Below are 13707 nucleotides of genomic sequence, written 5' to 3'. Positions count from 1 at the left end.
AGTATAATTAAAAAAAAAAAATGATGAATGATAAAGAACAACAGAAACAAGAAGTGCAATAAAGATATTGTTGTTTTAGATAAAATGCGAATAGAAAACAATACAACAAAAAAATATAAAATAATAAGTGAATGATAATTATGTATAAAACAATGAAGACACAATAAAGAATTAAATACTTAATTCAGTATAAATGCAGAATAAATGAATATAAAGATGAGAAATAAATGATAATAAAGAAATAGAAAAGAGGGTAAGTAAAATAAAGTGATGAATGTCAAGAGATAGATGAGAACAGAAGAAAATTGTGAATAAGAATAAATGAGAAATAAATACGTCATTGGAAAGGACAGAAAAATAATATGAAATAAAAAGAATAGAAAAGGAGGTACAAAATAGGAAAGAATGTTCTAAAATAATTTTAAGATCGACAGAAAAACAAAATCACGACACAAATAGAAATGACCAAGAAAATAAACAAAACGTATTTGACACACGTCAAGACATTGAACAATGAATCTCTATTGGAAGGAGCAATCATTTATTTTTTCAAATTATTATTCAATTATTATCACCAGACCAAGTAAGAAAATCGGTGATGACTATTCCATTCATCAGAATTAAAAGAATTGAAAGAAATGGAGATAGTTTGGATATATTTAAATTCATCACACAACGAGGAAAAGAATATTTTGAAATGAATAAAAAGAAGAAGGCGATTTTCAAAACAATCAAAAGGAGAGAAAGGTCAAGAAGAAGAATGGAAACAATGCACTTACTTGAAGATTTATTGTTTAATGAAGGGATTTATGTTAAAGTGGAGAATGAAAGTGTGAATGGAGTTGGACCAAACTCAATGATTTATCATAACAAAGAAAAGAAAAGTATCAACTCAAAAGAAATCAGAGAAATTGGAATGAAAGTGATTAATTATATCACCAATGAACTTACAAATAAGAGCCAAGTAATAATCGAAAGAAATACAATGAACAGTGTCTTGAATTAATAAAACAATAAAATGAGTGATAAGCAAATAGAATAATTCATGAAAAGATCTTCTAAAAGATAATAAAATAAATTAAAAACATAACTTATAATGAAAGAAGAAATATGTAATGAATTGTAATATTATTATTGAAAATGAATATATATCTGATTGCATTTTGTAATGTTGATGATTTAATACTTCTGGTGCCATGTATTTTGGTGTTCCTACACCTTTTGTGAATGTCATATTTGTCATCATCATATTAATATTTCTTGCACTTCCAAAATCCGTTAATTTACAATTAACTTCAATGTTATCATCAAGTGATACAACAAGGAAATTATCGGGTTTAATATCTCGATGTAATATTCCATTTGAATGAAGATATGAAATTCCTTTTGCTCCATCTATCATAAATTTGATTCTTATTTTCTTTGGTATTTCTGTAATTTTTCTTTTATTTATTATATTTTGTATTGATCCATATTCTGCATATTCGGTTACAATACATATTTTATTAGGAATAAATACTGCTCCATAAAAATGAATAATATATTCATCTCGAAATTTATCTAACATTGCTACTTCTTTCTCAAATTCTTTCTTTTTATCTTCACTTTCTTCAACTTGTTTCATTTTCTTAATTGCTACTTTATTTCTTCTAAATTCTCCAACATAAACAACTCTAAATGGTCCTTCTCCTATTTTCTTTTCTTCTTTTATTTCATCTGGATCAAGTCGTGTTGATATTTCTGTTTCTCCTTCAATAGAAATACTTTTGATTGTTTCTTCTTGTGCTTTATTGAGTGTTTTACTAATTATCATTATTTTATCTTTGATTTTAGTTGTACATTTGATTATAATGAATAATTCAAATTCACATGCGTATCCTCCTTCAATTATAATGACATTTGGGTTTGTTCTAATTGAATATTTCTCATTTTCTTCTTTACTACTTATTTGTATCTTCATCTTTTCTTTTTTATCATTTCCAATACAAATCAATTCTCGTATTTCTTCATTCACTTTAATTTCTTCTCCTTCTTGAAGTTCAATTGCTTTCTTATTTGTTAATATTCCATCTCCAAGTGATATGAATTTGATATTTGATTGTGTTATTTTGAATATTGTTGTTGTTTTCTCTCGTTCTTTCTTTTCTTTTCTCTTCATTATGTAATTAACCATCATTATTATCATTACAATTGTTATAATAATGATAATAATTATAATAATGACAATTATCATTATCATCAACCATACTACTTCTTTATTACATTCATTTCCTTCTTCATTCGTTCCATACCAAAATGAACATTTTGAACATTTATTATTCTTTACTTCTTTACATTTATTAATATCTAAATAGTAAATGCATTCTTTATTTGTTAATATATATTCTTCTTCACAACTATTACATTCATTATTTGTTGAACATGTTGTACAATTCTCTTTACATTTTGAACATTCTTTATTTATTAAATAATATCCTTCTGAACATTCTCTACATCCATATTCTTTACCTATTTCTCCTTTACATCCTTTAACTTCTGTTGTTGATTTACATTCTCCTAACCAATTCAATAAATATCCATCTGCATATGTTGTACATTTATCTTTTCGATGATGTTTCTATTCTATTTCATCATTGAAAATTCTTTACAAGATTGTCTATTATTGGTTCAACATAAAATTTAAACTATAAAAATATCAGAAATTAAATGTTCATTATAATAAATAATAATTAAATAATTAAGTATTAATAGAATTAGTTTCTATTATTCTATATTCATTACAGATAAATCAATTCCATTTATCCATTTATAATAATTCAAATGAATATGTTTTATTTTAGTAGGGTTAATGTTTAATAAAGTTATTCATATTTCTAATAACATTAATTTTAACTTCTTAAATAATATCATTTTCAATTCTTTAATTAATTTAATACTCTCTATATTTATTATTCTTTTATTTCAATTTATTATTCAACTTATTTTAACATTTCTTATTTATTCTATTCTTTATTTATTTATATTCATTTATATCCATTGTTATTATGATATGAAACATTATTCATATCATTTATTAAATTAATTTTATTCTTTTTATTTATTATTCATATTTTATTTTTGTATTTTATTTCTTTTATCATTTTTATATTGTTTCAATGAATATTTCCAGTTACTTATTTTCATTATACTTATATTTAATTCATTTATTGTTTTTATGACATTATCATAATTTCTATATCTTTCATTCCACGAGGTGATTTGTTTTATTTTCAAATTCTCTTTATTTAATTTCACCTGTGTTTCATATAACGATTTCCAATATTCTAAAGTAATATCGTTATTTGGTATATTTCATTTTTTGTTTCTTCCTTATTCTAATTTTCTTGTTAGAATCAAACATGATTTTATTTGTATTGATTCTGACTATTTCATTTTTATTAAATTTAATTCTTTATTCATTGTCATCATATATTTTAGGTATTTTATTCTTTCTAGTGCTTTAACTTTAATTCATTCTTTATCATATTCTTTTAATTTCATGATGCACTTTATTCTGTACCATTTTCATTGACCAAATCTTCTAGTCTGTTAATTTTCTTTAGGATTTCTTTTATTTCATCAATTTTATCTCCTATTATTTTATTTTGGAGATAGAGGTGCATAACCATTGAAATATTCATATCATCTTGCAGATAATCCATTCTGCTTCCTGACAATTCACATCTATTATTAATTTCATTTATTAATCAGTCAGCTTCTTTTCTTTGAAAGTAGTAATTAATATTTGTATATTTTTCTATTTTCATTTCTTTCACTTTATTGATGAGAGTGTTAAGATATTCTTCATCAATTTCGGTAGAGTTATTCTTTAATATGATGTTTTTTATAATTGAATTACACTCTACTTTTCTATTATATCATTTACTTTCACTTTAATGTATTGTTTAGTGCTTTCTTTTATTTTATGTGACATTTTATTATATTTAAAATATTCATTTTCATTATTGACATTGATGTTTGTCACTTTTATTATACTTTCTATTTGTTCCCATCTTAATTTTCTTATATAATTTCTTATTTAACCAATTAATTGCAAAAACAATCCATCATTTCAATTAATTTTCTATTTCTTTCTTTTGTTGTATTTCTTCTTGTATTTTCATTATACTTTCTTTGTTATTTATTATTCTTATAAATTTACATCTATCATTTCATTCTTTGATTGAGTTTTTGTTTTTAATTTCTTCAATTATTTTAATGTCTTTTTCTTCAATGTCTTACGTTTTTCTTTAATTTTCTTTAGTTTTTTCAATTATCTTTTTCTTTTTGATTGAATATATTTCTTGTTGATTATCATACCATCTTTTTCTTTTACTTTCTTACTTCGTGTGTATTTCTTCATACTCTCCTTTTTTTCATTCACTTGTTATTCTTTTTATTCTTTCTTGTATCTCATTTATTGTTATTCATTTATATTTGTTATTTGTATAATCTTTATTGTTATTGTATTTACCTTGTTTTTATTTGTTTTTCTTTGTTTCTTTCATCTTTCTAATCCATTTTCCTTGGTGTATCGTTTATCATCATTATTTTTATGCTATTTATTGTTGGTGACATTTCTTTTTATTGTATGACATTGAATTTTTATATCTTGTTTGCTTTTCTTTACAATACCCAAAGGTTTTACACAATAACCATGACATTAAAAATTTGATGTATTTCCTGCATTGGAAACGAAATTATCATCTTTTTTACAAACAAATTAACTCAATGAATAAATAACAAAGTAATTAATTAAGTGTTAATAGATTTTTCATATATTCTTCCTAGTTTAGCCGAGATTAATCACATCCCTGAGTTATTTGTTTTTTAAAAAGAGTAATCTTTTTCTTTAACTTATCATTTATGTTTTTCTTGCAAATTGAGAAAATCACTTCTTTGCTTTATTTTTTCTTATTAATGTCTTCTCATCCTTCTTCTGCTTATTTCTTCTTTTTATCCTTTTGTTTATTTTCTATCTTAATTTTAAACATTTTCTTTTTCCTTTTTTCTTTATTTTATGAATGAGAGAAGGAATATTTCATTCCCATTATATTATTATGTTTAATTTTCTTTTAGTCTTACCCACACTTCAGTACTTCCTTATATTACACCATGTAATATTCTATCATAATATCTTGCTCCACCCTTTGCAGTTTTACCTAATACATTTCTAATTCAAATACACCGTCATAACCAGAAAATAACTGGAAGTGTCGATGCTTGAATTTGTATTAGTGTTTGTGTGGTATTTCAGACATGCCATATTTCTTCATAACGGAAAATAGAGAAAGAATAAAACAAAAACTTATAAAACTAACCAATCAAATACAAATTAAAAAGGTTTAATTCTCAATAATCTGATAATAAACACAATGCAACATCAACAGAGTGAGACTGTTTCACATATATTCGATGGTTTTGACAATGAGAATTTAAGAATACTTTCACATGACATAGAGAAATTAGTTTCTGTTTATCTTAACAAACACATTGGAAATTTCATCAAACAACTAGACAACTTTTATCAACAACTTAATCAATTCCAAAACAGAATGAATGACATTGAAATGTCTGTGATAATGTTATATTCAAAGGATGAAATTGTGGATAACATGAAAAAACAAATAAATTCACTTGAAACAATGACTGTTGAAAAGATAAGAGAAGCGAAAAAACTGGCACAACAAGAACATAATGATATTAACGAGAAACTAAAAGAACAAGGCAATCAAATTGAAATAAATACTGCAAACATATTTATTCATCATTTAATGATAGATGATATTCTTGAAAATACTCAAACACTAAGTCATGAAGATAAAGAATTAATTAGAGGAGTAGTTGAAGAAAAAATGATGACAAAATGTTTGATTCAATATGAAAAACAAATAAGTTTCTTAAACAAATCACAAGAGGTAGTATTGAATGAAAGAAATACCACATCAATGAGTGATATAGAAAGTTGTGTTATACCTGAAGAAGTGAAATATAACGATTATGAAATAATAATAACAAAACATCAAATCGAACAAATAGAAGAATGGACAGAAAAAAGAGTAGGAAATATACTATTTGATTCAGATAAGAATGATTGGAATAAAACTACATCAGTATTTAAACAACGAATATGGAATAAAGAAAATATAATAATTATTATTGAAGATGAAGAAGGAAATAAATTTGGAGGATATGTTAATTCTAAAATTGATAAAGTTAATAGTTGGATAAATGATTCAAAATCATTTGTATTTTCATTAGAATCAAATGGAAGAATGAAAGAAGCAATGAAATTTGATATTAAACTACAACAATATGCATTTAGGTTATGTGGTCAATCATATAATTGTTTGTTTCAATATGGATATGGCTATGATATTTGTGTTTGTAAAGAAAATTATAAAACACAATCATATTGTAATCAACATTCATTTTCATATGAAGGAATATCAAATGCACTTTGTGGAAAACAACATCCAAATCTTTTCACACCAACACGATTCATAGTAATTGAAATGAAATGATTCAATCTTGATTAATTGAAAATGAAATAAAAAAAGAATAGAAACAAAACAATGAAGAATATGAACATTTTGTTCATCTGCCAATGAATGATATAGTGAATTAAAAATTGATATAATTCAATGTTGATTTATTTTATTTCATTTGAAATATTCACACCCAATGAGGGTGTTTTTTTAATAAATAAGAAAAGAAATAAGAAAGAAAGAGAAATAAGATGAAATGAATAAACAATTTATTTGTATTATTTCATTGAATTAATTCATTATGAATCAAATGAATAAGATAATAGAAATAAGAATAAACAAATAAAGAAATGATAAAATACATCAACATATTTATGTTATTATTTCTTATTCTTTATTTTTATGACTTACTACCACTAATATAAAAATCTCCATATGAAACAGTGTTCCAATATAAAGACATTACAATGATATGGAACAAACAAATAATGCCTAAAAGTGAATGACAATATCACAAAATACCAGATATATATGTAGTAGATAAAAAGAATAAAACTGGTCTATTATTTGATATGACTGTTGTGACATATCACAATATTAATGGAGTGTATTTGAAGAAAAGAAATATGTATAAGGAATTAAAGAATATTCTAATGAAAATAGAGAAATTAAAAGATGTCAAAATAATTCCAGTAGTAATTTCAATCAATGGATTAGTAAATAAAGAAAGTAATAAATTAATTAAAGAATTAAAGAATGACATTGACATCGAGAAAGAAATTAAAAACAATGGAATACAAAACATGATTGATGTTATGGAATACTGCTTCAATCACAACCAAACATACTTCATAGAAATGCTTGAAGATGAAGAATTGACGGGATTAGTCTCCGCTGATTCAGGAACAATAGAAGATAGTTCTATTAATATTTAATTAATTGCTTTTTAGTTATTTATTTATTTCTTCCATATTGTTAATACTTTATTATATTCTTCATTGATGCTTATATTAATTTGAATAACTTCTTTTCTTCTTATTTTATGAATGAATATATCATTATTATTATATTATTATGTATAATTTCATTTATTATTAACATCATTTATATCTTTTTCATTTGTTATTATTCTGTCTTATTATCTTATTTCATTCTTTATATTATTATTATATTTCTTATTAAATTACATCATAATCAATTATTATTTGATATTTCATTATTTGATTTTGTATTAATGTTTGTGTATGTTTCTGATTTAACACCATCTCTATCCAAAAATAAAAATTGTTATTATTAAAAAAAAATAAATGACATTTTGTTAAACTATAAAAAATAATAAAAAATTCTTTTTAATAAATTTTACTAATTGTTAAATTTATTTCACATTTGAGGAGAAAATTCTTAAAAAAATGATGTTTAAATTATAATAAGTTAGTTTTTTTTTAGTATTAAAAACATAATGGAATGACATTTATTTTATTTAAGTTGTTAAATAAAACCATATTAAATACCACTGAAAATAAACTTAAAATCATCATTTCATGACTGTAGAACAAAATTCATTTTCAATTGGAATCGATTTAGGAATTATGTATTCTTCTATTGCATATTTTGATATTAATAAAGGTGAATCTGTCATAGTTCAAGATGAACTAGGAAAAGAACAAGTAGCTTCATGGGTTAGTCTTTCACAATTAGATAAAAGTGGTTATACAATTATAGGAGATGGTGCTAAAAATGATATTAATAGTAAATGTGTTATTTATGATTCTAAGAGAATTATAGGAAGAGATGAATGTGATGTGAATTATGAACACCGTGATAATTATCCATTTGAAGTAAAATGTAGAGATAATGGAAGTGCATATATCGAATGTTATAATCCAAAAACACAAGGTATTGAAGAATTTGAACCAGAAGAAATAAGTGGAATGATATTAAAATATATGTATGATATTGCACAAGCATCTCTAAAAAATAGTCAAATAACAAATGTTATTGTTACTGTTCCAGTTGATTTTAATGATAGACAAAGAGATGCAACACTGTTAGCATGTAAATTAGCAGAAATTAAGAATGTTGAACTTGTTAATGAACCAACAGCAGCTATTGTTGAATATAAAAGAGAATATCCAAATTCATTAAAAGATGGAGATAGAGTTGTAGTAATTGATTTTGGAGGAACATTAGATGTAGCATGTTGTAGAATAATAAATGATAATAATATTCGAGTAGAATCAAGTGGAGGTGATCAAGATTTAGGAGGAAATGATTTTGATAACGTGATGATTGACATTATTAAAAAAAGAGTAGAAGACGGCGTTGAAGGATATTATGAAAAGAAACGAGGAATGACTCAAAAAGAAAAGATAACTCTTAATAAGAAATTAGTTATATTAAAGAAAGAAGCAGAAAGAATTAAAATTGAATTAAGTGGGAAACAAGATGCTGAATTATATTTAGAAATATTCTTTGGTGGTGAAGATTATGATGGCTATGGCATTGATCCTAACATTACAAGACAAGAATTTGAAGAAGAATGTGAAAAAAGAGGATTATATGAAAGATTTATTAATAAAATAAAACAAGTCACTCAAAGAAAAAGATATAAAAAAGGAAATGTTCAATTAGTATTATTCGTTGGTGGTACATCTAAAATGCCAAGAATTAAACAAGAAGTTGGGAAGTTATTTGATATAAAAACATTTGCTGATTATAATTTTAATCCACTTACTGCTGTTGCAAAAGGAGCTGCATATTTAGCATATTTAAAAAAAGAAAATGCTGCTAGTACTACAATTGTATATGATATTGTTCCAACACCAATTGGAATAGAAGTAGAAGGAGGAATGTTTCAAAAACTTATTAAAGATGGAGAAGTACTTCCTACAAATGGAATAACAAAAAGAATTTGTACAATACAAGACAATCAAAAATCAATTGAATTAAATACTTATAAAGGATTTGGAAAATATGTTAATTCTCCTGAAATGGAATATATTGCCACACTTCATATTGATGGAATTCCAAGTGGAAAAGCTGGAGAACAAATAATTGAATTTACAATTCAAATTAATCAAAATGGAATGATGAAATTAAGTGGTTCTGTTGTTGGGAGTGATGTTAAACGTGAATTAAGTGTAGATGTTGATTTATCTAAAATAGAAGAAGGTGAAATTCTAAAATTAATAAAACATTTCCAAAATTTTATTAAATGAATAATTTATTTTTTGATATATCTGACATTAACAAAGACATAAAATGACAAAATAAATGAATAATAAGACATAATGAGAATATGAAATGAATATAAATAACTAATATTCAAATAATTTAATTCATTATTCAATTCACACTGTTTTAATTATGAAATAAATATTTAATTTGTATTATTTATTATTTTGTATTGTTTCTTTCATTTGTTTTATTTCTTGTTGAGTCTATCTCATTTCATTTAATTACATTTTATCTTCATACATACTGGATTTGGATATTTGATTCTTTTATTTCATTGTCTATTTATTCTTCATATTTTATTATTATTTTTATTTATTACAATTTGACATTTTTGTTTTATATGATTTTCTTTATTTTATTCTATAACCATTTTATATTTTTGTTTATTCTAAATAACTTCTTATTTCTTTCATTTTATTTCTTTCATTTTATTATTATATGTTTATTTATTCTTTATTTTATTCTTTATTTCTTTTTATATTATTTTATCATTTATGTAATTTATTTCTATTATTTCTATTATTTCGTATTTCTCGATTTTCTTATTTGTAATTGTATTGTAATTTGATTGAATTAAATGTATTTCATTTAATTATTTTCATTTTATACTTATTTGATAATTTATAAAATGTAATAAATACAATTTCATTTATCATTCTATATTATTTATATATTTTATTATTCGTTCATTTTCTTTATTTTGTTATTATTCTTCATTTTATTCATTTTCTATAATGATTGAATTTCATTATTTGTGATTATTATTCTTTATTTTATATTATTGTATTTTCTATCATTCCTTCTTTTATCTTCTTTTTATTTTATTCTTCTTTTAAATATTATGATGAATATTTATTATATTCTTATGAAATACATGTTTTATTATTATTTATTTCATATTTATTTATCATTTAAATATAATCATTATGAATTTTTATATTTTATTGTAAATTCATTTTCAAATAAGTATTTTCTATTTATCATTTTATTTAATTATTGAAATTGAAATCTGATAATTCATTTATTTATTTTAATTATGACATTAGTTGTATATTTATCCATTTAATCATTCTTTCATTCTTTCTCTTTACTTATTTTCATTCTTAATATATATTATTTATACATTATTTATATTCTTTTCTTACTTTATTTTACTATTTTTTGTTATTATTTATATCATTTCTTTTTGTGTTGAAATATTTTAATTATTATCATTCATATTTATTCATGTTTATTTTCATTTTGTTACATTTTTATCACTTGTTTTTTTTTCTTTTATTCTTCTTGATTATCTATTTTATTTTTCTCTTATTTATTGATTATTTTTCTTCTTTAATTCTTGTATAAATATTTTTCACCATTACTATATTTACATTTATTTTTATTTGTTTGTCTTCTTATTCATTTTTGTTTTTCTCTTTTTAATTCAATAATTTCTACATTACTTATTAACTTATTTATTTTATTTTCTCTTTCTTAATATTCTTGTATCATCTTTATGTTTATTCTCTTTATTGCTATTATTCATAATAATTTCTTTTATTTGTTCATTCATTTTGTATTTAATTTTATGAGAATGTATTATTTATTTGTCATTTTTTAGATTTTTTATATTTATCTTCTTTATTGTCGTTTAGGTGTGTTTATATTCATCTTTCGTTTTCTTTGTTAATTTCTTCATTATTTAACATTTATATATCATTTTGATTTTATTTACTTATTCTTATTTATTTTGAATATTATATAATGTATGTTGTTATTTTTGTTATTTCATGTGTTAATATTCTTCACTCATTGTATTTCTAATTTCTTTCTTCTGTCATTTTCTCCTCTTTCTTATTCCTCTTTCAAAATTTGTTATTTCTTGTTCTCTTTCTATCATTTTATTTGATTCTCTCTTGTTTCTGTATTTAATTTGTTAGTTATTATATTTCTTCATTATTCTTGAATTTATTCTTGTTTTAACATTTTATCTATATTTATTATATTTTCAATATTATTAGACTTATCTTTACTATTTCTTTCTTCTTTCTTTGTTTTATGTTATTAGAAAGAATATAGAATATAATATCAAATCGATTTAAATATACTAGAAATGAATGAAAAATAGTATTAATATAATATACTAATTATTAATTTATTATTCAGTTCATAGAATAACGATAATCGTATTTTTTGATGATGAATATATTGATGAAAGAAGTGAAAAGGAAGAAGAATTAAAATTTAATAATGAAGAAATATGATTATTTAATGATTAATATTTAAATTGGTATGTTTGAAATAAAATTATAATTATTAATATAATCTATTTTAATTCAAACACAATATTTTTATTTAACAAGCAACGATTTTTAATATCATATCATGTTTAATTTTCATGAATAAAAACAAATATTATTATGTACGTCGTATATTCAATATAAAATGAATAATAGAATTATAACCACTTTGTTATATTCATTGAAACACACTAATAATAAATAACAGAATATATACATTAATAATAAAAAGAGAATATAAAAGAGAAGAAACAAATAATACAATAAAAAGAAATGATAAAATGAATAGAAATATAAAGTGGATAATAATTATAAATGAAATAGTAAAATATGCAAAAACTGACGAGTAACAAAGAAAAATGATAAAAAATGATAAAAAATGAATTATTAGAATAAAAGAAAAAGAAAATAATAAAATAAATGATATTAATAGACACAAACAATATATTAAGAAATGAAGATTAACGATTTTAAGAAAAACAATAGTAGTAAAATAATAAATATAAAGAAAAAGATAATAAAAAAGAACATTGTTAGCACAATTAATAAAATTATAATAAGTAAAGTATTTTTTCATAAAGAAATTAACAAAGAAATAGAATAGAAACAAAGATTAAAGAATATAAATAACAATAAATTAGAAATACATTTAACTTAAATTCAAAATCAACAAGAATATAAAATGATTATTTATTTAAATTTAAGTTATTTTTGTAACAAACATTTATAATAAAATATAACTATTATTAATTATGAAATACCATTTTATATTTTAATTTTGTTTATTGAATTACAAAAATGAAATTTCATAATGAATGTCATTCTATTTGTTGAAGAACCAAACAAAAATGCTGAAATAAAATGAATATTTAATTAATTTATTGATATTTTACATTGAAATGATAATGATAATAAAATAAAATGAATTGAAATAAGAAGAATGAATTGAAAATAAAGAAGAGAATACATTTAAAGAGAAGAACTTACATACATTTCATTCAATGTTTACATTTCTATTAATTATTGTAATTACTAATGCAACAGAAAGTATTAATAATACAGAAGAAAGAAATAGAGAAATAATACGCACACAAATAAAATCGAATCAATACAAAAGAATGTATAATGAATATAATGTACATTTAAAAAGTGAAACTGATGTAAAACCACCAGCATCAATAAATGTACCAACAAAACCAGAAAGTCAAGGAGTACAACCACTCAGTCAAGATGGAAATAGTCAAACAACACAACCACATGGTCATGAAGGAGAACAACACAATGAACAACAACCAATTCCAGAAAGACAACCACATCCTTACAATGAACATCAACCAATGCCAGAACAAAATCCACATCCACATAATGAAAAACAACCACATGTAGAACAAGATCAACAAAAACAATACCACAATGAACATCAACCAATGCCAGAAAAACAACAATCTGACCAAAACAATGAACAACATAATGAACATCAACCACCTGTACCACATGATAATACTCCAAAAAATGACACTCCAAAAAATACCGACTCTCAAAATAACAACAATCAAAATATTAACAATAACCAAAATAATCAGTCAGATAATACCAATCAAAATAATCAACAAGATGATAAGAAAAATGAATCAAAAGATAAAAACAAAGAAAAAGACAAT

General features: G+C 22.1%; 3 protein-coding genes across 3 annotated transcripts, besides 5 other annotated features; 2 read left to right on the top strand and 1 right to left on the bottom strand.

Annotated features, from left to right (window-relative positions):
* Positions 1–1078: 1078 nt before the first annotated feature.
* Positions 1079–2158, bottom strand: EHI_185130 (protein kinase, putative; the record flags this gene model as incomplete). Its single annotated transcript, XM_001914190.1, has 1 exon — positions 1079–2158. The coding sequence occupies one exon, from the start codon at positions 2156–2158 to the stop codon at positions 1079–1081; it is 1080 nt and encodes a 359-aa protein (XP_001914225.1).
* Positions 2159–2723: 565 nt separating this feature from the next.
* Positions 2724–3014: a repeat region.
* Positions 3015–3162: 148 nt separating this feature from the next.
* Positions 3163–4163: a repeat region.
* Positions 4127–4734: a repeat region.
* Positions 4735–4778: 44 nt separating this feature from the next.
* Positions 4779–5310: a repeat region.
* A 1635-nt stretch (positions 5311–6945) lies between these two features.
* Positions 6946–7476: a repeat region.
* A 592-nt stretch (positions 7477–8068) lies between these two features.
* On the top strand, positions 8069–9745 carry EHI_185120 (heat shock protein 70, putative; the record flags this gene model as incomplete). The annotated part of the gene is made up of 1 exon (XM_643385.1): positions 8069–9745. One exon carries the CDS (start codon positions 8069–8071, stop codon positions 9743–9745), a length of 1677 nt encoding a protein of 558 aa, XP_648477.1.
* Positions 9746–13047: 3302 nt separating this feature from the next.
* On the top strand, positions 13048–13707 carry EHI_185110 (G-box-binding factor, putative; the record flags this gene model as incomplete). Its single annotated transcript, XM_643384.2, has 1 exon — positions 13048–13707. A coding segment is annotated over one exon (660 nt), but the record flags the coding sequence as incomplete, so codon positions are not given.

Source organism: Entamoeba histolytica, genomic scaffold, assembly GCF_000208925.1.
Source record: "Entamoeba histolytica HM-1:IMSS scf_1104750519105 genomic scaffold, whole genome shotgun sequence".
In the NCBI taxonomy this organism is placed as follows: Eukaryota; Evosea; order Mastigamoebida; family Endamoebidae; genus Entamoeba; species Entamoeba histolytica.
This window is presented reverse-complemented; position numbering and strand designations above follow the sequence as displayed.